The sequence below is a fragment of the Musa acuminata genome, chromosome BXJ1-10 (assembly GCF_036884655.1).
Source record: "Musa acuminata AAA Group cultivar baxijiao chromosome BXJ1-10, Cavendish_Baxijiao_AAA, whole genome shotgun sequence".
NCBI classification, from domain to species: domain Eukaryota; kingdom Viridiplantae; phylum Streptophyta; class Magnoliopsida; order Zingiberales; family Musaceae; genus Musa; species Musa acuminata.
This window is the reverse complement of record NC_088336.1, coordinates 30,652,961-30,675,675: the sequence shown is the minus strand read 5'-3', so window position 1 is coordinate 30,675,675 and position 22,715 is coordinate 30,652,961. Positions and strand designations below refer to the sequence as shown.

Sequence of the window (22,715 nt, the reverse complement as noted above, 5' to 3'; positions counted from 1 at the left end):
AGATGGGTTGGGTTGATAGTGGATGCAACCTCAGGCGATATGAGCGGCAAGTTTTTCCTTTTGAATTTATGATTGATCTGAGATCCTGATAGCTAGAGTTTACTACTAATCTGAAAATGGAATTATCTTCGAGAAGATACAATATTTAGAAGGGATTCGTAATCTCCTTTACGTCATGCGGCTCGTCTTGTGCGATTGGCACGAGAATTGATGGTTTGGATCATCTGGATGTCCTTTGTTGTGTTCCTCTCCATTTGCTTTAAGATGACCGCTGATGGCACCTCTTCCTGTCCCGGAGAAGGTTGGGGTGGTAACCGATGCTACGCGCATCGGCGGTCGGACCATCCAGGAACGACTCGGCGGCTTCCCCTCTTCTCCTCTTCTTCGCCTCCCCTTTCTCCACCACTGCCTCCGCCACCGCGTCTTCCGTCGCTTCCACAGCCCCTAATCGCTTCGCCATGTCGCGTCCCCTCAGGATCGCGGTCGTCGGAGACGTGGTGAGCTCTCTTGTCGGGATTTCCATGCCGGCCTACGATTCTTCCGATAATTTTGGATTTTCACTGCCGTTGGTGCTTGATTTTGGTTATTTTTCTGGCGTCAAGGCATTGGTGTGTTTTGGCCCTTCCATTTGGGATCTGTTCTCTCCAACCAGAGGTTACTGTTTATGGCCTCGGTCTTCAGCCATAAATGATCGTAGGTCAGGTTTCTGTGGGGAATTTTGGTCGTTAAGGGTTCACGTTGACTTGATTGTGGTCACTGCACTTATTGTTTGATGAAAAGAATCATTTTTCTTTGACTTTTGAAAGTACAATGTCAACCTGAACATTTGAAAGAGTTGCAGCTTATGTTTTTTCCTTTGGTAACATTTCTTTGACAATTGCTACTGTAGCACGATTACTGGGAATTGGAAGAAGACACAAAAGCTCTTCATTTTCTACAGGTACTTTTCCAGTTCCCGTTTTCTAGTTTGTGATACTCCCTTTTCATAATACCATCATATTGTGTTGCCGAGAACTTTAGAATAGCTTTCTGTTGTACCAGTAGTTCTTCCATTTGTTGATCTGTTTTGTTGCTCTACTGAGGTTACTTACCAAGACCAGTCAAACTCTTTGGTTTGCAGAGAGTGACTCTGCTCTCATAATAACTTTCACAAACAATAATTATGTACCGGTGTCTGGTCATAATCAGATGTGTCTAACCTGCTTGAGTTGAACAGACAAGGCCTTGCTTGTTCTGATTTAGGAAGCAAGGGATTAATCTGCTGCTGCTGCTGCTCTGCAGTCTGTATCACTACACTATTAAGACTATACAAGCCTTTTTTTATTTGCTTTTTAGAATTAATTCTTTGAAACATCTTATTTATTAAATATGTTTATAAACTGTTTTTTTCATTGTCAGTCGTATGTTCTCTTTATTTTTATATTTCTTTGTCTTGATGTATTGTTTGTTTTACATATGAATATGTACATAAACAATGTCCTATTTGTTGGCTTTCTGAATCAGACAATTTGCATCAGTACATGCATTTATGTCCATGTGACACTGGCTAGTTGGCCTCTGGGCTGAGAGTTTGCTTGCCTAGAATCTGGTACCATTTTGGAAATTAATACACACTCAAACTTTGGTGTGCAAGAAGTGGAATTTAGTGCTTCGGCCTCATTATGTACTGTGGTACATAGTATATACTGACTCTACCGTGCTGGTGTGATACGTGAGCATGTGGTTATATTTTTTGTCATAGCATGATGCACCAATTCTTTTGACTCTATCATGCTCCTACCTAGTCAGGATAAGTTTGTTGTTTGAGACTAAAGCTATTCAGTCTTCACTATGCTGTTACTGATTAGACTTTAGGTTGCTTTCTAAACATGTTGATTGTCTTGACGTCTAGGGAAATTTGGGTTTTCCTTTGATTGCCAAAAAGAATAATTGGCATGAAATCAACTCCTCTTCAACTTACTGGGGCTTCTTGATCTGAGTTTGCACATTGGTGGAAGTGTGAAACATGTGTTGAGTTGATTAAAAAGTATACTTGGTCAAAATAATATATGGTAGCTAGAAATGGAATTTAAATTATTTTATAAAATATAAAGAACCAATATGAAAATATATTTCCAACTTATCTGCAACAGAACTGTGTAAAAGTGCTCCTGTGAATTCTCACATTGAAATAAATATTTAGTCCTTTCTGTCAGATTACTGTCTCCTAAGTTCTTGGTTTCTCTGTGCAGTCCTCTTACATGTCCGCTGTAAACAGGTTTCAGAATTTAGAGTGCATATCTTGTTTCTGATCAATGAATGAGAAACCTAGATGGAAACTGCATTATGTTGTACTCTTATCAAGCCATAGATATATGATTGAACTAACACGCTTTTATATATGATATGCAGGCAGATTTGGTACTCTTCACAGGCATGTCTATTTCTTTATATGACTTACTTGAAAATGATGTAATTTTATGCTTCTGATGATGTGCTCTGTAAGATAAGATTCTCAAGAAACTGTAAGCTCTCTTTCTTCAGGTGATTTTGGAAATGAGAATGTTGAACTTGTTAGAAGCATTTCAAGTCTTAAGTTTCCAAAAGCAGCAATTTTGGGGAACCATGATTGCTGGACTACTCAAAAGTTTTCAGAGAAGTAAGCTTCTGTGGTTTTATCATGGATAGTGCAGTTATGTCCTAGCGACAATAGATCTCTATCAACTTATTGAAGGAATTTTGTGTTATTCACACTCTTGTTTTGGCCTTCAGGAAGACTGATCGAGTCCATCTTCAGCTAGAGTGGTAATTCTTCTGTCTGTGGCATCTCAGCCATTCTTATTCCAACCTGTTTTCTTTTCTTCTTCTTTTTTTTCCTTGTACATTACACTTGTAGTTGATGCGTCGATAAGAAGCTAAGATGTTTATTTGCTGTCATTGCTTTAATGTCTTTGTCATGTTCAAACTGACTGTAAAGAAAATACTTTGTTGGAAATTCATGCTTCTATAGCTTCAAGTCACAACCTTATATAGATTCTGATCAAAAGCTTTAAAGGTAAAAGATGATATAAGGGCTTATAGAACCGACTCTGATAGTTTCTGGGAGGCAATACTGTACCAAGACATCTTATTACTTGCCAACAGTTTAATCCATTCATATATTTCAGCTAGTGCATTGCTATGGTCTGGTAAAGAACTTTTCTTTTTCTTTTTTGAGTAAACAGTTTTGTCTAAAGGCTCTTCTGTTTTCTTAGTGTAATGTCAGATGCTAAGTTGAGAAATAACACTTAAATTTATGCTGCATCAATTCTAACTCATTCTAAGCTTGCTGCCTGTTATTCCTTATAATCAAAAGGGGCATGATATGGAGACGAGAGAGAAACTTGAAAAAGACACTGAGAGTATGGGTATTTCATAGACATGCATATTTCAGTGTGATATAGTCAGGTAAATGCATATTGCAAGTGGACTTGAACGACAATTTTAAGAATATTAAATTATGTCTTGCAAATGAACATATTCTAAAGTATCAAAAATCAAAGTTGTCAAGCTAAAGAGAAAGAAACTAAAGGTTCTGCATCAATATGCTCCAAAGAATTAGCGTTGCATCGTGCAAGTGATTCAAGCATGGTTTAAAAACTGCCTATACTGATGCGAACAGGGCTGCAGACATTTCATAGAAGAAGAAGAAGAAAAACAAAAAGCCATTGTTCCCAATTATTTGTGTTCATAACATGGACATTTAGTGTCACTGATCTCTCTTGAGCAAGTTGCTGATGCTCTAATTGGTTGTAAGTTAATGTAAAAGGCCTCTTATACATTTAAGTTGCATATGTAAGCTTTAACTATAGCCTTTACATTTCTCATGGTGCAAGTGTTTTAACTAATTCTCTTCTTCAGATTTTGAATGTTCAAATATATTTTCTATTCCCAGTTTTGGAGATGAGCATGTTGGCTACTGTAATTTGGACTTTCCAATGTTAAAGCTGTGTGTTCTTGGGGGACGTCCGTTTTCTTGTGGTGGTGACAGATTATTTCGACCAAAGCTTCTTTCTTCTAGGTTGGTGAAATATGAACCCATCCAGAAATTTATGTTTTCCAGTTTGGTCTTGCTTCAATTTACCTGTAGCCACTATTGTGTTTTGTTGTTGTTTTTCTTATCCATTTGCAATTCCACATGGTGGATTTTGTTGCCAGTGAATTTGTCAGAACTGAGGCTGAGACGGGATATTTAGGAAGAAGACTGAGAGAGATATTGGACCAAAGATAGCACTGTGGAATGGGAAGAAAAGGGTGTGCAATGTGAGAGACAGAAATCTGTAGACTAGCGACAAAAGAGCGAGGGATCCTTGAGGATGAGTGCTCTACTCGAATGGTCATCCATGTTAGTGACATTGTACGATATGGTGTTGGGATGGGTCAACTGATTTCAATTGAAATCAATGAATGCCACAAGAACGTGCGAGGGGCACCTAGCAGGATAGTGTCAATGGTAGATAGTAGAGAATGGCGTAGCTGGCACTATGTAGGGCGATATAAACCCACAGCTTATCAGTAATTATGAAATCAGTCTATATACTACAAAAATAAGTCAAGTAATTTACCATACCAAAGATCTAGATGCCAGATGTACATATAGAGCTTCCTACACAAGTTTCATGTATGATGGATTTGCTAATATGCAATGGTTCATTCTTCTTGATCATTAATTAGTATCTGACAGACATACCCTCCTGTTCAGGTATGGGGTCAATGATATGGAACAAAGTGCAAAGAAAATCTATGAAGCTGCTCTTGGGACACCCGAAGGACATAGTGTTATAGTTCTTGCACATAATGGTCCTACAGGTTCATCGAGCTATCAAATCTCAAGCATCCAAGAGTTCTTTATGACTAGATCTTCCTAATCCAAAATTTGGACTTCTATTGCAGGATTAGGATCAAAAGTAAGTGATATATGCGGAAGAGATTGGATTTTTGGTGGTGGTGACCATGGCGACCCAGGTAGATGCTTTATATTGGTTATTTTGAAATTACTATATTGTCCATGTGTCTCCTTTTTGTTCTGGTCTTTCTTCATACTGCTGGTTGTCAAGCTACTATAAGTGTCCACACAGCTTGGATATTAGGACCTTAATAAGCAGTTATGTCTTTCCCATGGAAGTTTATAAGCTTTTCCGTGCAGATCTTGCCCAAGCAATATCTGACTTGCAGAGAGACACACAGATTCCGATCCCTTTGGTCATATTTGGCCACATGCATAAGGCACTAGCCTATGGAAACGGACTTCGGAAGATGATCGCTGTCGGTGCCGACAACACCATTTATCTGAATGCTGCTATCGTGCCAAGGGTGAAACATATACTGGTAAATGGCTCAGGAAGCTCGATGGAAGAACAAAATCAGTTCCAAACTTCTGAAAACGGGACCGTTCGTGCATTCACCATTGTTGAGTTTCTGGATGGCCAGGTGGAAAAAATCATGGAGACCTGGGTTTTAGTGGCTGGCGAAAAGATTGAACTTGATCGTGAGAATGTTCTGTTTCAGAAACAGTAAGCAAATTCCTTGGCAATGGAAACCAGCACATCGGTTCTTCTGTGTTGAAGCGAAACCCCAAGTGTTTCTAATGGGTTGTTGTGTGTGGACAATAGGTATAAACGAGGAACATGTTCAGTTATATGAACATGCTTCATACCAGTTTATATAATATCATCTATTCTTGTTTGGCCTTTTTTTTTATGGGTTTGGTGTGCTTGACCGATTCCTACCAATATGAAATCAGAATGCATCGAGCTGGGAGTTTTCAGATTGTCTGTGCTGATGTTTTGGAGGTTCAGATATGGTTGAATGTAGTTGGTGACACATGTTTTGTTTATTCTATCTCAAAAATTGAGATAATGAATTTGACATATTCTGGTCTTGTGGTTGACGAGCAGCGTGCACAATTAAGAAGTCATGATTTGGAATCATGTTATTAAGATTTCGATGAAAAAAATAAAATTAATCAATAATTTTGGACCATTGTTGCAAGGAATAACATTTCGTTCAAGACGGATGGTACGTACATGCATACTTGGTCTTGTTTGTCCGTATAAAAGGAAAACCTCTAACCTTAATCGCTTTCGCCTACCTTTGTTTCTCATATAATCGTGAGCTTCATTTTTCATCGTGACTTCTCACTATAATTGATACCTCAATTTCGTTTGTCACGATATCTCATGACACACGCGACAAACTCCACCCAACACACGATACTTGTCAATTGACCGATATATACTGATTCAACCAGATCCAGATCATCAAAACAGGTCTCGTACCTGAAACGATAATCCAATAACATAATGTTCAACAATGCATAACAGTGGAAAATTTCATTAGTTTATATATTCTGGTTGCATGAGGTATTGGGTCACAAAGCTAATATTAGTTTTGGTCGGAATAGTCGTCAATTTGGTATTGAAAAATTGATAGGATTCGATAGGGGTTCCAACAAACCCCCAATTCTTTGAGTTCTATGTTGAGAAAGCAGATAACAGAGGATTCAGATGGTTATATATATTATCTATGTAAAGTAACATTATTTGAGGTTTCTTTGTTACCTTCGTAGTTACCACTCACGTGAGTTGCTTGTTGGGTGAACAGTTGTGCGGTGTTCGGATTTACACGTGTGCTTGAAAAAGATTATTAGCAATATTCCATTAATATGTAATAAATTATATTTATGGAAATTTTAAGCATCATTTCGAAAGTATGCACGTCAAACATATTTGATTTCAACAGAAATTTTTATGCAATGTCGGATACAATATTAATCCTAACGGCTGAAGCAGTAAGCCAGTAAGTAATACAACAAATATCCTCCGATTAGCTCATAAACATATTAAATTGGAAGTCGTCTACGACATACGATTCTTTACGAGTGGAAGCGTGCAGAATCGAATAAGAAGATGTTAGGATGGGGCAGGTGACGGCCTCGTCGCTCCCGTACTGCTGTTGTCTTCTCGGCTCGCTCTCTCGTCTCCTCACATCTATATTGAAAATTTCAGCAACGTACTTAAAACTTCTCAAAGAACAATAATAAAGCTTACATCCATAGAAGCTCTACATCCAGAGAGGTTCGACAGACCTGGAAAAGTATAAATATATCAATATCAAGAGATGGAAAGCCTTGCAAAAGAGTCAAACAATACACCTGAGGTTCAACAACAAGAGAAGAAGAAAGATAAAAAGACACTCGATTAAGTATGCAAGCGTCTCATATTAGTTAACAATTTTGAATGTTCTTTACTACTACTGACATGAAATCAGAAATCAGAAAGCTCAAGATTTCCTCCCTCGAGACACCCTAAAAGCATCATGGCCATCTCCCCTCCTCTTTTAGTTCGCCAGAGATGTCAAGGAGTATGTGTCAAAATCCTCTTACTACAATCATAAAAATATATTTCTCTATTAAAGGTATCTAAGATGAATGGATAAATGTAGAATTGGCATGATGGCATCACAAATCTAGAATTCTATTAAATGGAGAATTGGCATGATGGCATCACAAAAATGCATAGCCCCCCAAATCTAGAATGCTTTCGGTATACAAGAGGATTACCATTTAGAGTGGTAGACAACCACAATTTTTCTTAACCACAATCATGAATAAGAAACCTACCATTCTCATGATATAACAGGATATTAACCACAATCATGAATGAGAAACCTACCATTCTCATGATATAACAGAAAGAAATTGGCAATTGTGATGCCCTCAGAGACCAACTATAAGCAATGCTACTGATAAAAGATATCTCAGAAATATAATGAGACCAAAAGGTGGCTCAGACATGTCTCAGACCATTAGAGATGATTAGACCGACCTTGTTTTGCCTCTTCTATTTCTCTCTTAACAAACGGCTGCTGCAATTGCTTGTGAAATAGTAGATCATCCAAACCACCATGTCATCATGAAAAACAAATTTATCAAAAGCAACTGTATCTTCCAAACCTGATCTTCACTGCCATATTAAATTAGAATATCCTATCCCACTAACATGGAATGTGAAATTTTTTATCATCACAGCTTCTTCAACTTGCATGTACTGCAAGGAGGTTCAGAGAATGGAGGAAAAGAAAGCCACATGCATTTTGGCGGAAAGGAGAACTAACAGTCTGTGTCGCTAAAGCCTTCTATTTCCCCACTAGTAAGAGAGAAACAGAGCAGATTGATAAAAAACATATCCGCATCTACGTTTAATCAGCATCAGGATATTAGATAAGAACTAAATTTTACAACTTATCTATCTGAAATAGATACACATGATTGTAATGCCTGAACATCAATGGAAATTAATGAGAATCCTATGTTAATGTTGCATGAGATGAATATATTACCAATAAAAAACTAATAAACCAACTCAAAGCTATCAATAACATATGCTGAATAGGAGAATTTAAACAGTTGAACCAAAAGGAAGGTCAGGCTTCCTTCAACCTAATATACACGGCAACCTTCCTTTTTAGCCCCACTGTCTCTTAACTTCACCTATGAAGTAGCAAACACCCCGAGCTGCCCTACCTCTGCTAGGAAGAAACTTAACAGAGGAGTCCGTGGCAGTTGTTTTTTCCAAAAACTAATATACATATACATATAAATGAATATATGCAAAAAGCCTCTTTATTGAAAGGAAAATAAAATGTATATCACCTCAAGCAGAACACTCTGCATGGGTCTTTGCAGATATGCACTTTGGACTTCATTGAAAAGTACAAATAGGACAGGTCAGAATGATAGGAGAAATTGGGTCCATAAGAATTGGAGAAGATCTTGACTTCAAAACTCTTCTCATGTCTGGCTCACAGACAAGAAAGTTATATGTACAAAAGCAGTGTATACTAGAGCACTTGATTCATTGGTCTGAAGCAAAACTGTGGGCTTGTTTTCTTTCATTTATTAAATATTTATAAAACCTTACTTTTTGTCATTGCAACCTCCTTCACACATATGCATAATATTAGGATGGGGAGGTATGAGAATCCGAGAAATAATCAGATCTGTACAAATTGGAAAGCATCCTAATACAAGATAAAAAGGTCAATTTGCATAAACATGACCTAAACTTCTTAAAACCTAGCACTCCCGGGTTTCCAATCAGCCAATTGGTTTGTCATTGGTTTGTGTAATTCAACTGGAATTCTAAGTTCTAATTATAAAATAATCTTAAGGTAAAATTTTAATTACCTTCAACCGCTGAACTTACTGCTAACTTTTGAAACTTTGGTATTTTACAGTGCCTCACAGATCAAATATAACTGTCAATATGTGCTTCTAGCAGAAAATGTTAAAAACCCATGTTTGTGGAAAAAAAACAAATCATCATGACCATACCTTCCATTCAATTCCAAAAAGTAAATGCCCAAACATGCTAGGAAATTTTCATTCAAGAGACACAAACATCAATGTCGCATATCAATGTTTAGTACCGAAAGACAAAGTGCCATGTAAACATCATTCATAAACACTAGGGCATATGAGAAGACCGCAGAACCTTATTCGATGATGCAGCGTCTGGAAAATTACAGAAGAATAACAGTATGATAAAGGGAATAACCTTTCAAGCAAAGATACCATGTGGCCCATCTAGAATCAGTTCCTGCCCAGTGGAAGCGATCTGCAACTGAAAGTCTCCTTATAGTCTGATTTCTTCGAAGATGTAAAAATCGATGCATAAACTTCCTTTGTTGCATTGGCCGGAACCATATCCACCGCCTTGAACCTTTTTGCACCTCCATCCTTCCTTCCGTTCTCCAAGATCCCGCCATTCTCACCGCCAGCATGCTTCTTGCCACTTAGGGATGCATTGGCCTTCTTCTCCTTCCTCTCCTTCAATTTGCCCCTCTCCTCCTGTATCCTCTCCCTCAGCACTGCAACCTCATCAGCGCTTCCATTGATGACAAGCTTATCTGACTCCGAGAACTCCTTATGGCAAACCAAACAAGCAGAAGATTTGACTTCTTTGAGAGCCTTCGCACTCAAAACATGCCCGCACCCACGAAGCACCAAGAACCCGTATTTCCCATTGAACTCGAGGCCAGTAATCGGGCACTCAAACTTCGTCTCGGAGGCAACGGCGCTCGGATTCGGTGTAAGATGGACCGGGATCATATCCTTCAAGCCCCTAATATGGCTAAACTCCTTGGGTATCTTTTTGTGGATGAGGGCTTCAACTAGGGCTTCCTTGTTGAAGAGGTTGCCAAGCCGGTCGACAACGACGGGCGGGGCAAGAGGCTCGGCGGAAAGCGCGCAGGTCGTCCACTTAGATAGCCGGGTCTCGTTCGGATCCACCTTGTCGGGCTTCTTGACGGCGTACATGTTGAGGTAGCAATCGCGGGACTCGGCGCCAGTGGCTCCGCCATCACCGCCGCCGCCTCGAAGACGGAGACGGAGATCGAGGACGGCGGACGCGCTGGAAAAGACACCCGCAGCATCGAGGGTTGAGGAATCAGGCAGCGGCCTGCCGCCGAGGTCGAAGAAGAGGGATTCGAGAGCGAGGGTTTGGGGGAAGGATCGGGGGAGGAAGGCGAGCTTGAGGCGACGGAGGGTGAGATCGGGCGTGAGGGTTAGGAACCGGGAGGGGAGGCCGAGTTCGGGAGCTCGAACGAAGACTTCGAGCTTCTTCCGCTGTGGCTCCATCGATAGGGTTTCGTGCTCAACCTTCCCTGATCAAAGAAGCTATCTCAAAGAGCGCCTCTACCCTTTTATCGTTATATATATAGATGTAGCCTGTGACGGATGTAGCACCTTCAACAGTGAGTCGGCCTATTAGAGCCGGTCGAAGCCGGTTCAATCGGAAAACAAAACAAGAAAACGTTTTCACCCGGCCACCATCGTGGTTTATTGTCTTTTGTTATTTTTCGCTACCCGTTAAAGCTACCGCTTGTCAGCTTTACTGCGTTGTGGTCGGGAAGCCGCCATCATTCCACGTGTGGAGCACCACAAAAGCGCCCAATCAGTAAGCAGGTACGAAATTCGGGCAAGTACAAACCGGTGTGTGAAATACACGTTTCTTTACTAGAGAGAGGCCTGTTATAATAAATAATTTATCATATTTTCTCTTAAGAAGAAATACACATTTTGGAGACTAAATTCTTATTTCTAGACATGTTAAACCGTATACAAGATGTTTATATATGGATTTAAATTTAGATCTATCAATTATTTAATTATATGTAAATCATTAGCACGCAAGAAACTAATGATTCTAGTTACGGAGGCGACATCGAACCCACAAAACGGTCCACCCAACCGCTTCAAGGGCATGGGACATGGGACTATAGTGAGCTCGTGGCGGACGTGAAACCCCACGGTAAATCCGATTGCATAAACTCCCTTCGGTCACCGACGAGTCCGCTTTCGCTTCAAACAAACCACCCACCACCCTCTTTCTCTTTCTCTCTCTCGGTCCATCCCCTCTCTCTTTCTCTCTCCTCTCCCACCTCATTAAGCAGACCTCCCTTTCTTCCTCGCGGTCCGCTCCGCCTCAGTCATCACTCGCGGACGGTCGATCGAATCGATGCGAAATAGAGCACCCTCGAGTAGGTGAGCAAAGGTAAGAATCAAAACCCTACCCTTAATCATTTGGCCGTCCGAGCCAGCGAAACCCTAGATTTGAACTATAAATCGTTTCTCGGGTTACGGAAAACTTAGTTCCATGTATAATCGATTTGGGTTCACGGGCTTTTTTGTCTTTTAGGATTTTGATGGCATAAGGCCTTGGGAAAATCGAGGAGTTCTGGATCTGAAGCTTGGATCGATGGTCAGCAAGGAGAAGGAGCTGGAGGATCGGCTCCGGGAGGTCGGGAGCAGGCTTGTTTCTCCTCCCTCTGCTGTCGACGAGCTCCTTCCGCTACTCGATGTAAGTTCTAGGCCTCTTTATTGTTTATTGTTTTCTCCAGATTTCATCCGGAAAAATAACATTTGATGATGAGCCTTCTCTCCAATTGTTCTGCCAAAATTTTATTTTATTTGTTCCCATATTCTGTCAATCCAAAGGTAGGGTTTGTTGTTGCATTTGCCATCTGATGGATTCTGTTGCTGAGGTTTGATAACATGCTGACTGTAAGCACAGTTTAAGCATAGCTTTTGTTTCATGCATGTGCCCAGTAATAGTATCCCCATTTATGGGTTTACAGATGCAGGCTGTGCTTGCTTATTTAATCGTTTGCCGTCTACAAAATTTAGGTTGTTTGTTCATGGCATTGTTACTCAAACATTCGTCATTTACCATGATGTACAGTTTAAACTATTTCTTGTACGCTGTACGCAACCTGTTGTGCTCCAGGGGTCTTCAGTAATGGTTGCCTACTGATGGGTGTTTGTGGAAGTAGAAAAATGTTGTTTTTGGACAGTGATGAGGGTGTTAAAAGCTAACTTGGTTGCTCATCAAATACTGTATGTACTCGGGGCACATTGTCCATCTCTGTTTCTTCGTCCATTACCAGATGGTTAATGGTTGCCTGCTGATGGGTGGTTTTAATATGATATGTTTTCTGTATTGAATTTGCCAAAAGATTGACTGTTATCATTCTATTACTATCTAAGTGGAGGATTTGAGAATTGATATCAGTCTATTTCCCTTCAAACATGTTTCATCACGACAAAGACATCATTCAAATTTGACTTGTGATGAACTCTAGGAAAGTATGAAATACCCTTAAAATATGTTACTTATGAAGAAGTACAGGTGAAAATAATGGTGTGCTTTGTTAAACTCCACATGTGATCAATATTTTGGTCCTTTATGATGATGTTGGCTCTTAGATTACTATCTTTCTATTATTGGCCTAGACTTAGCAAATTACTTTCTTTCTATGAAGAAGGACAGGTCAAACTAATGTTGATTCATTCTGTGTTTTGTTCTTTGTTGTGCAATGTAACTACCTCAGAGAGAATCTGATCGTCTTGAAAATTATTACTGCTTGTCTGATATAACAACATGCTTGTGGGAAACTATCATCATATTGTAATTAGCTATGTAGCGTGTGTGGTGAGGGAGGTTCATCTGTGATAAGGACAGATATTTAAGTGTCTGAAACTGACATTAGCTAGGAAAGAAAGAAAAAATAGCAATTAACAAATTGCTAAACAGGTAGACCCAGTGGAATTTTGTGAATGAAATGATAAGCAGCACTCGTCATGGCTATGTATTTTCCTGCTTGAATGATTTTGCAACAGATATCATAAATAAAGCAAAAGTTGACCCTTGTCCTTGCAGGTTGCCAAAGTAGCAGTAATTTTTTAAAGCTTTATTACTGTTCATATTGATGGTGCATTGCTTGCTGTATAGAAACTGTAGAATTTTCTTTCTTGACTGCTATCACTGAATATGAGGATTACTTTTCTGTATCCTGATATGTATCTGTTTACATTCCTTGATTTGTGTATATGAATTCATTCGAAAATTATAGACTTGGTTGCCACCTCTGAATATGAAGATTTTTTTTGTAACCTGATAGATATTTATATGCAGCCTTTATTTTGGTCCACATATTTGAAATCAATCTAAAATTACAGAGTGGATCAATGTTTTTCACCTTCAAGGAATCATCAAATTTGATCATGGAACTTGTATGTGCTTTTTTTGTTCAGTCTATATATTTTCTTTTATATGCCATGTTGCTTTACATCACCCTGATCTCTCATTTTGCAGCAAACTGAGAGTTTGTTATCAAGAGTGGAACAATCACCAACCCAGTCAATGTCAAATGCACTCAGGCCATCAATGAAAGCATTGGTGGCTAAGGAGTTGCTCGGGCATTCAGATATAGATGTGAAAGTGGCTGTTGCATCATGCATTAGTGAAATAACAAGAATAACTGCCCCTGAGGCTCCGTATGATGATGATCTAATGAAGGTTAGTGTTTCTGTATTTGTGTGCCACTTTACCCTTTAGTTGATTGTAGGTTTACATATTTTAATTTTGTGTTGGTAACATTTTCAACTCGTCTTGAAAATGTTCAGGAGATATTTCAGAGGATTGTTGAAGCCTTTGAAAATTTGGACGATATGTCAAGTCATTCATTTCCCAAAAGAGTTTCCATTCTTGAAACTGTTGCTAAAGTTCGATCGTGTGTTGTAATGTTGGATCTTGAGTGCGACTCATTGATTCTGGAAATGTTCCGATATTTCCTAAATACGATAAGGTGATGAAGTTACTTTCATTTTTTTTTTTTTGCTATTATTTCCTGATCACTGCAGCAACTTGCAATTAGTAATCTACTGTTCCTATCATATGCGTTTGGTCCCTTAACAATGTTGTCATGGGCACACCGCTCGGTAGGTGCATGGTGCTTTTGAGGGGAATCTAGGCTTTTGTTTATGTGCCAAAAGCCAGTTATCTTACATGGCTTCTTGTTGCTATTCCACCTTATAAAAGGATCATGAGATACGGGAAGCTTTAGTTTCTAGTTTCATTAAAAGAACTTCAATATGTTTGTAATTGTTGATATATAGAGGGCATTTAGAAGCATTCATAGCACAATTGTGTGGTCTTATTCAATTTTTTTGTAGATGCAACTAACCCTGTCACTGATTGTAACTCGATGCCATTTTCATATAAATTTAACAATCAAGATACATGTTTTATGCTTCCATATACCTTCAAATTGTATCATATTATGTTCTCAATAAATTTATGTAAGTTTTGCCACTTTCTGGCATAGACTAGGCATCACTGCTAGGGATTGCATTGGATGCTTAATAACCATGGTGTTCTTTTTACTAAGACCAGATGTTATGTTTGAACCACATACATATATGAAACATAATTTTACAGAAGGTATTCAAGAAGCCTTGAATTCCTTTATTAGTGGTCTCCAATTTTATGGGTCATTTATTATGTTTTATTTTGTACAAAATTTGTGAATAAACTATTGATGATTGGTAGGTTCAGTAATCGTCAGCAATATCATGGAGATTGTGCTTTTAATATTAAGTGATGTTTAAATGAGTTTTCCAAGGTATCCTTTTACTCTGAACTGTGCTTGGTGCCAACCTCTATTATTTGGTGCAAGATTGTGTTTTAGATAAGATGGGCAAAGTTACTGAGCTAACATAGTAATGTACCTTATCATGAATCTTGTTGATTTTAAAATCTTAGGTCTGGATGACCCTAACATCAATTGAGGTGTTCTAAAATTATTTTAGAATAGTTTCATTTTTGTAGATATCTGACAGTCATTTATTTTTTTATTCAACTTGCTATTTTCATGAAACTTTGCTGTCGAGGTTTCTGATTTGGCGACTTCTGCTTAATGTAGATGTTCTTTAAGGACACTTTGCTTATTTAATTGTAACTTTTAATTGTGCATTTGCAGTTAGATAATTGACCATAATTTTCTATTACATATAAAGAACCTTCTTTTATGTATATTTCTGTTAATACCTTGCCTGGATCCTTATAAGTGATTGATGTTGTATTTCTAATTTTGGTGGATTTTACCATTATTATTCCAAGATAACAGTTAGAGGCTGATTTGTATTTTATTGCAGGCCAAATCATTCTGAGAAGATATTTTCTTCAATGGAGATGATTATGACACTTGTTTTAGAAGAGAGTGAAGATATATCCTCAGATCTAATCTTGTGCCTTCTGGATAGTGTAAAAACTGATAATAAAGTAAATTCCTCTCTCCTATCATTCACTGGTTTCAGTGACTTTCAACTCTTTCTCTGATCTGGCTTATGTTTGTCGTCAGGATATCTTGCCTGTTGTACGCAGGCTGAGTGAGAAAGTGATCAGTAATTGTGCTGGGAAACTAAAACCTTATATTGTGGAATTAACCCAATCCATTGGCAGTCCCTTAAATAAGTATGGGAAAGTTGTAGCCTCCATATGCCAAGAAAATTCCGATGGTGTGGAGCAAAATGATGCAAATGTTTCTGGTGAAATTGCGGTGCGTCAACTTTTTTATACTTCATAAGTCAGAATTTTATTTTACTTTTGGCAATTTTCAACACAAAAATTTGGGCATGCATGATAGAACCATGAGAGCTTTCTGAGTATTCTAAAATTAGCTTACTAACTAGAAGTTCAAGATATTGACATTGCTGCTGATTTTAGGAGTTTCTGTTCTTGTTATCCATATTTTGTAGATCTGGAGGAAATTTATGGTTTTAAAATTAAGAACAAAATTCAAAACTGATTATGTTGTGAGGTTATCTCTTTTTCAAATGTAAGTTGTTGAAAATTACAGTATTGCAGTTAAAACTAATAGTGATTTGTGAAGCCTTTTAGTTTTATTTATTTTTGTACTTCATGGCACCTTAAGATTGATATAATTTTTTTGTTTTTTGAGTATCTTATGTCATTGCCCACTAGATTGGCTAAGTTATATGATATTTAATATCTCTCTCGCAAGCACTATATTTCCTTTCTGTGATTACATAAGCTTCTATGTGATAACAGCATACATAAATAGCTTTTGTAGTGTTTGTGCTCATAGCCAATTAGTAGCAGTTAACTTTATTAGTGCACAGTCAGTGCTCTAATTTTAAGCCGTTTGCTTTATGAGAATCTTTTTTCAAATATTGGCTATACTAATAAAACATGACTTTATTTCTTGAGATTTCATCGCTCTTTTGTGCTGAGGTAGATGCCTTAAATATGTGTTTTGGAAGCCTGCATCTTGCTGTTGTATGAAGAACTTTGTAATTTATCTACCCAAATCTTCTTTAATTCAGGGATCTGCAAAGATGGAACAAGCAACAGGCTGTCCTGAAGAAATTACTATTACAGAGAAATCGTCAAAGTCTGTGACGAGCAATGGTATTGTTCAGATCGGTAATGGTGAATCAACAGTGGAACCATCTTCTCCAGAACAGAAGCCTGAACCTTCTTATCACGGTGATCAATCTGAAAGGGGCACTGCACCAAACAGGGTTGTTTCAGGTAACTAGGTTCTCTGTTTCAAAACCAGAAGCTGTTTTTGGATATTGAAGCCATGCACACTGGGTGCAAGAAAACAAATTTTTTGGTCAATCTGAAAATATTTCTAATCATTCTTGATAGATGGCTCGCTTGAGAACAAGGAACCATCCAGTAAACATGACCTGTCACCTCCTGGAGCAGACAGTGGAGCTGTTAAAGATTCATCGCAGTCCAAATCAGAGATTCCTGATGCAACTCGACGAAAACGAGGTCGACCTAGATCAAAACTAGCTGCAACAAAGCCTGGAGGCAGTGGAGCAGCTGAGCGATGTGTTCCCCCTTTGCAACAGAAGGGGTCTGATAATGGGAACAAAACTTCATCGACAAAAGATTCTGACTTGAAGAAGGAATCGGATGGTATTGGTGATTCTGATAACATTGAGAAGCCTGCAATTGTGACAATAGACTCTGAAGGAAAATCCCAAAGGCAAACTAGTAGAAAGGGTTTAATCGGTAAGTCTGATCATGGAGATTCATCACAAAGACTCCGAACATCCAAAATTAAACAACAAGACAGTCTCAAGGCCAAAAAGGATACAGCTGGAGAACCAGTTTTAAAGGTTATCTTGTCATAGGCCAGACTCTCTATTATTTTTATGGATTTCTCACTTTAGCAATGCTAACAAGAAACATGTTTTAGCACAATCGTTGCTTTAGCCTTATGCATCTTTGAATAATGATCTTGCATCATTTTCTGAAAGAAACTTTGAGTTTCTTTCACATGTGTGTTTTTTCGTTATCCTATTTGCTGTCTTCTTGGTAGATATTGTCATCACAATCTGTATGCTCTTTAATCTTTGGTGCTTTGTTATGATAAATGTGCTGTATAACAATTTTTTTATTTTCGTAAGTTGGATATTCAACAGACTAGTATGCCTTTGGCATCTCATTCATGAAATGATCTCCTAAAGTCTGCAACAAAATCACCTAAAGACTAAGGCAATTTTAGGAGGATGCTATAACTAGGTTGAGATCAAGGCAATTTTAGGAGAACACTATAACTAAGGTGTGGAGGAAGGATGACCATTGTGTGAAGATGTTCATTACATATAGGAGAATATTTTAAATAGCAGCATGTGCATTCAGCGGCAGTTACATAGGCCGCCAATATTACATCTATGACAACATTGCACTGCTCATATTTTGTGATCTGTTTATGTATAAATGAGAGTGTATAAATCTCTAGGGAATTATGTGGGCACGTCTTTTATAGCTTGGTTTGGTTGTCATGCTTATGAGACTTGGAAGTTCTCGAGCATAAGCTTCAATGGGCATATCTAGTGTCACTTTTTTGTGCAATGTCGGCAAACTCATGGGTACGAAAATGCAATTTACATCGTATTGCTACATATTGTTGTATTCATGGCAGCTTATGGAAGTACTTATGACGGTTGCTGATTGAACTTTTCTTTTAAATATAATTTTCAAGTCATTTGTTGGAGTAACTAGCAAAAGTGATCAATGAAGGTATTGTATTAGTGATTAAGCTTATCATCTTCTGGAAAATTGTTTTACTTTCATGAGTGATTGTTATGATTTACAAGTAACTGCTCAATCTTGGGAATTAGCTATGAAGAATGGAACCTCATAGAGCATGCTTGATGTATGACCATTCGGGCCCTTCCATTGGACAGTCATTTGGGTTGTGGTTCCTCTAGGAAAGTTGCAGGTATTAGGGTTTTATTGTTCCTGGTGGTTAACATGATATTCAAATAGTTGGGACCTACTGCTTTATTGTTGTTGGAGGTTAATATGATACACAACTGAATAACACTTCACATCTTATTGGAGTGGTAGGATTTGTAGGTTACATGTGAAGCCCAATAAAGAACTATGAATGTAGCTGATTTGATTGAGCAGTTGAACTGCAGATGTTTCACTGTTGTCTGAGTATGAGCCGGAGTTTCCACTCATATAAGGCTTTGATCCAGTGTCTTTTTTCTTTCTTTGGTAAGAAGTCCCAATTTGGGCAGATAGTGAACTTGGGACCTATTTAGTTTGGAACCATTTTAAGGCAATTGTTCCTGTGATCATTGTCTCTAGTACATGTAAATAATATAGGTCCCTTGGTATTTGGAGTTTTTGTTTTGTGTAGCAGCAGTTTTATTTGCTACATAATATTTTTCCTCATCATGGAACTAGTTTGTGGTTGCTGTGATGAATAGCTATTTTTTCTTGCTTCTTGTATGTTTGGTCAGACTGTTTCTTTGACATTGCTCAGCATTTAATATTAGACTTTGCATCTCTGTGATTTTGGTTTTTATAATTTTCTAATGTTCCTGTCATCATACATCATTTTACTCTTGAAAGCCCATAAGATCTTAATTTTTTTGTCTTCTTTCATGGTAGATTTCTGAAACACCAACCCTCAATAAAGAAATGGATGAGAGCCTTGTTGGTTCCACAATCAGAGTATGGTGGCCCATGGATAAGAAGTAAGCATATCATAATTTTTAAACTAATACTCTTTGTTTTTGAGTGAGATTTTATTGTCACATTTGCTGTTAGCTGATGTGGTGAAACTGTTGGACAAGATTTGTTTTGAAGCAAAGTGCTTGTTTGTTATAAATTTTGAAAAATGTTATGCTGGTTATAATTAATTGAGAGATGATTTCCTACTGACAGTTTTCTTTTGGAAACACAATCTTATGGATGTTTTCTTTGTGGTTGAGGACATTTTTGCATCGACAATGATAATTGTGTTCTTTCTAGGTGGTGTGTATTTCTATAATGGTTTCCTTTCTATCATTGGCTACATTATGGTGGTAGTTGGATGTATTACTTTTCATGATTATGAATGTGATATTTTCCTGATTAGATTTATTAAGTAATCCATACATCACTAGCTGATTCATTTGATTTTCCCATATCATAGATCATTTGATCTGTGACCTCAGTTATAATTTTATCATATTCTAATAATCAAACCATAACATGACAAAAGGAAGTTGACACAAATTTGCTATATCAATGAATTAAATAATCTGTGCTTTTAAGATAAAAATATCTGCTGCTGTGTTATCTCCCCCTCCAAAACAGTGTTAACTTGTTGCGGTCCATTGTGGTTCGTGCTGCAGATTGATTTTCAATGTGGTTTCCTCATCTGCAATATTAGCAACAGCATAGGACATAACATGGTTATATATTTAACCCCTCTCAAATATGCAGTTGTTGGCCTTATGCTATACTATATCTAAGGATGTCTAGGACACATAATAGAATCGGAGACTTGGCTAATGTGAAATTATAGACTTTTTTCTGAGTTATTACTGAGTTAGCTTGTACTTTTTAAATGGTTTTGGCAAGTACAGTGAAATTAGGAATTAGCTGTACTTTAAAAAGTTGTATTGCTTCTTAGACTTTTGTCATTTGAAAAATGTGTTGCTTTCCCATTTCTTAGATATTTTCTTTTCTGCAGGTTTTATGATGGTGTTGTTGATTCTTATGATCATACTTCAAAAAAGCATAAGGTAAATTGTTGTTAAAGGATGCTAGTTTCTGTTGGTCCTGTAGTCCTTTTATTGTATGATATTTTATGCTATCCAGGTCATCTATAATGATGGTGATGTAGAGATATTATTGTTGAAGAAAGAACGCTGGGAAATTGTTAAAAACAACAAGATACACGCGGTTGGTCAGAATATCCAAATCTCTCTTTGTATGTTGCGTTTTCATGCTAACTTTGCCGATTTGATCTGCAGGAACATGCAAAAGTCTCGATTGATCCTGATGCTTCTTCAGAAGAGTAAGTATTACTTTTAGTGGAAGCTTTCGTGTAACTAATACTTCTCCACATTTCTGCAAGTATGGATCTTTCATTTTCATCTTTTTTTATTTTTTCTTATGAAACTTAATTCCACCACATTAACCAAGCTGAAATTGTTTATGATTCATGTTCATTTGTAGTCATGATTTCTATCAGGGAAATATGCTAGGTCTAGTCTCTTATTACTCTGTTATCAGTTCCTCTACATGCATTCCCTCACTGGATGCTTGTTTTTAGTAATCATATTTTTTTATGCATTCTGAATAATTGTGTTCAGAAACCTATTGAGCATACTCAAACAACACAATGGTCAGTCCCGAAGGTTTAGTACTAACAGTAGCGACGAAGAGGGTACTCTTATTTCTGTCATTATCTCATCATTTAGGGTTCAAAAGTAATAAGCATTTTTCCTGACTTTCTGAGGCTGATTTCATGTATCCTTTACACCATTTGTCTCTATCATAGACTATACTATGATGAACCGAGGGTGATTATATTCCTTCTTCAGTTTTTCTTCTGGTCTTTTGTAGTCTTTCTTTATCTTTAATAGCACCTTTACTCGGAATTTTCTCAATCTATTTGTGCAACATTTTAGCTAATAATCTATTCCAGAAGTTTCATGAAATTTGATCATCTCCTAGTTTGATTTGTATTGCTTGCTAATAGCATAAGCTTTTCAGAAATTGGGCATTATTTTTAGAGAACTGTAAAAGAATTTGAAACGTTGAATGGTAACATGATTCTGTGAATACTGACCAAATATTGTTATATCTATGCCTATTTTTTGGTGTTTGATGTTCAGTATTGCCATGTGAACCAGGCCGAGAAGCAAGAGAACAAAGACAAGTTCAAGTTCCATCCAAAAGGAAAGAATTATCGAGACACCTGCAAAAAGGTTAATGATAGTAATTGGGCTTATCTAATTCTTATATGATTTTTAATACAAGATCTTAATGATTTTGATTGGCTGTCAATGGCTCACCATCCAGCAGTCACCGTAGAGGTAGGCCACCTAAAGCTGCTGTTTCAAACCTTGACGATAACCCCAGCACTTCAAGTAAACTAAAAGAGAAGGCAACAAGCAAACCCAAAGATGGTAGTTTTAGATCTGGCACTAAGATCAAGGACGATGATAAGAAGAGCAAGGGTGGTATTTTCAAGGATAAAGCTACCTCTAAAACCAGAGGTGGGTCCAAGGATAATGCGCACAAGTCAATCAGAAAATCCATGGATGGCACTCCCAAGTCCACAGGCAGGTCAACTGATAGTGGTCTCAGTGCTAGCAGCAAGGTCAAAAAGGATGCACCAAAAGGTAAATCAAGTGCAGACAGCACAAAGACAGGCCTTAAATCAAGAGGCATTACCACTCCGAAAACTGGTAGTGAATCGAAGTCCAATGTTGGTTCCGAGAAGGGGAAAGCTAAGGTTCGAGAATCCGAGACATTGGTTAAGGTGCGCTCAGATACAACACCAAAGGTACAAGAGAGTGAGGCTTTGGCTGGGAAGAAGCGCAAGAGAAAGGGCCAAACTTGAGTTTCTATATGATTAATAGTTGATGTTCACTTGTTCCTCGGGTAAATTCAAATCCACTTCCATTTTCGCACTACTGTCGCATTGGTGGATCAGTCCCGAGATGATTGTATTGTATCATTTGCCTATCAAGAAGCCACGAGACTGGTGATGAAGTCATGAGCTGGGTGTAGGAACTCATGTAAGGCTTATAATATGTTTGGCCGTACTTTGATTCCCATGATAAAAGAGGGGTAAACGCAAGCCCTTATGTAGCTTTACTTTGCAGATTGTAAGGTAGATAGCACCGTTGCTATTTTTGTATAGTCCACATGCAATTAACTCTTGAAAGTTTTGACAAGGCCACTGTAATACCGTAGACAGCATCATTAGTTGCTAGTGGCAGTTATTTTGTGGTCTCTCTAGTGCTTGTGCATGTTGCTGTTCCATATTAGATGGGATGAGAGATTTAACCGAGTAGATGTTTT

The 22,715-nt window shown here is 37.9% G+C and overlaps 3 protein-coding genes across 10 annotated transcripts; 2 read left to right on the top strand and 1 right to left on the bottom strand.

Moving 5' to 3' along the window:
• The first annotated feature begins 193 nt into the window (after positions 1-193).
• Positions 194-5,718, top strand: LOC135596140 (uncharacterized). Its single transcript, XM_065087985.1, has 10 exons — positions 194-213; positions 302-497; positions 890-940; positions 2,392-2,413; positions 2,524-2,638; positions 2,752-2,784; positions 3,914-4,039; positions 4,721-4,827; positions 4,912-4,983; positions 5,165-5,718. The coding sequence occupies exons 2-10, from the start codon at positions 318-320 to the stop codon at positions 5,533-5,535; spliced, it is 1,077 nt and encodes a 358-aa protein (XP_064944057.1). The 5' UTR covers positions 194-213; positions 302-317; the 3' UTR covers positions 5,536-5,718.
• Positions 5,719-6,730: 1,012 nt separating this feature from the next.
• LOC103969095 (uncharacterized) lies at positions 6,731-10,715 on the bottom strand. 4 transcript variants are annotated; one of them, XR_010480824.1, is made up of 3 exons: positions 9,576-10,715; positions 7,068-7,105; positions 6,781-7,007 (listed from the first exon to the last, which is right to left on the bottom strand). XR_010480824.1 is itself a non-coding variant. In XM_009382524.3 (2 exons), the coding sequence occupies exon 1, from the start codon at positions 10,655-10,657 to the stop codon at positions 9,611-9,613; it is 1,047 nt and encodes a 348-aa protein (XP_009380799.2). In that variant the 5' UTR covers positions 10,658-10,715; the 3' UTR covers positions 6,731-7,105; positions 9,576-9,610. The 4 variants fall into 4 exon arrangements, 3 of the variants coding, with proteins under 3 accessions (XP_009380799.2, XP_018675054.2, XP_018675053.2); XM_009382524.3 differs by having other exon boundaries at positions 6,731-7,105; XM_018819509.2 differs by lacking the exon at positions 7,068-7,105.
• Positions 10,716-11,394: 679 nt separating this feature from the next.
• Positions 11,395-22,646, top strand: LOC103969094 (sister chromatid cohesion protein PDS5 homolog C). 5 transcript variants are annotated; one of them, XM_009382521.3, is made up of 15 exons: positions 11,395-11,573; positions 11,718-11,879; positions 13,538-13,591; positions 13,674-13,877; positions 13,985-14,166; positions 15,515-15,641; positions 15,721-15,918; positions 16,706-16,913; positions 17,034-17,512; positions 19,302-19,387; positions 20,371-20,422; positions 20,499-20,582; positions 20,654-20,697; positions 21,539-21,613; positions 21,711-22,646. In XM_009382521.3, the coding sequence occupies exons 2-15, from the start codon at positions 11,778-11,780 to the stop codon at positions 22,249-22,251; spliced, it is 2,436 nt and encodes an 811-aa protein (XP_009380796.2). In that variant the 5' UTR covers positions 11,395-11,573; positions 11,718-11,777; the 3' UTR covers positions 22,252-22,646. The 5 variants fall into 5 exon arrangements, with proteins under 5 accessions (XP_009380796.2, XP_009380795.2, XP_009380798.2 ...); XM_009382520.3 differs by having other exon boundaries at positions 21,708-22,646; XM_009382523.3 differs by having other exon boundaries at positions 13,494-13,591.
• The last annotated feature ends 69 nt before the right edge of the window (positions 22,647-22,715 follow it).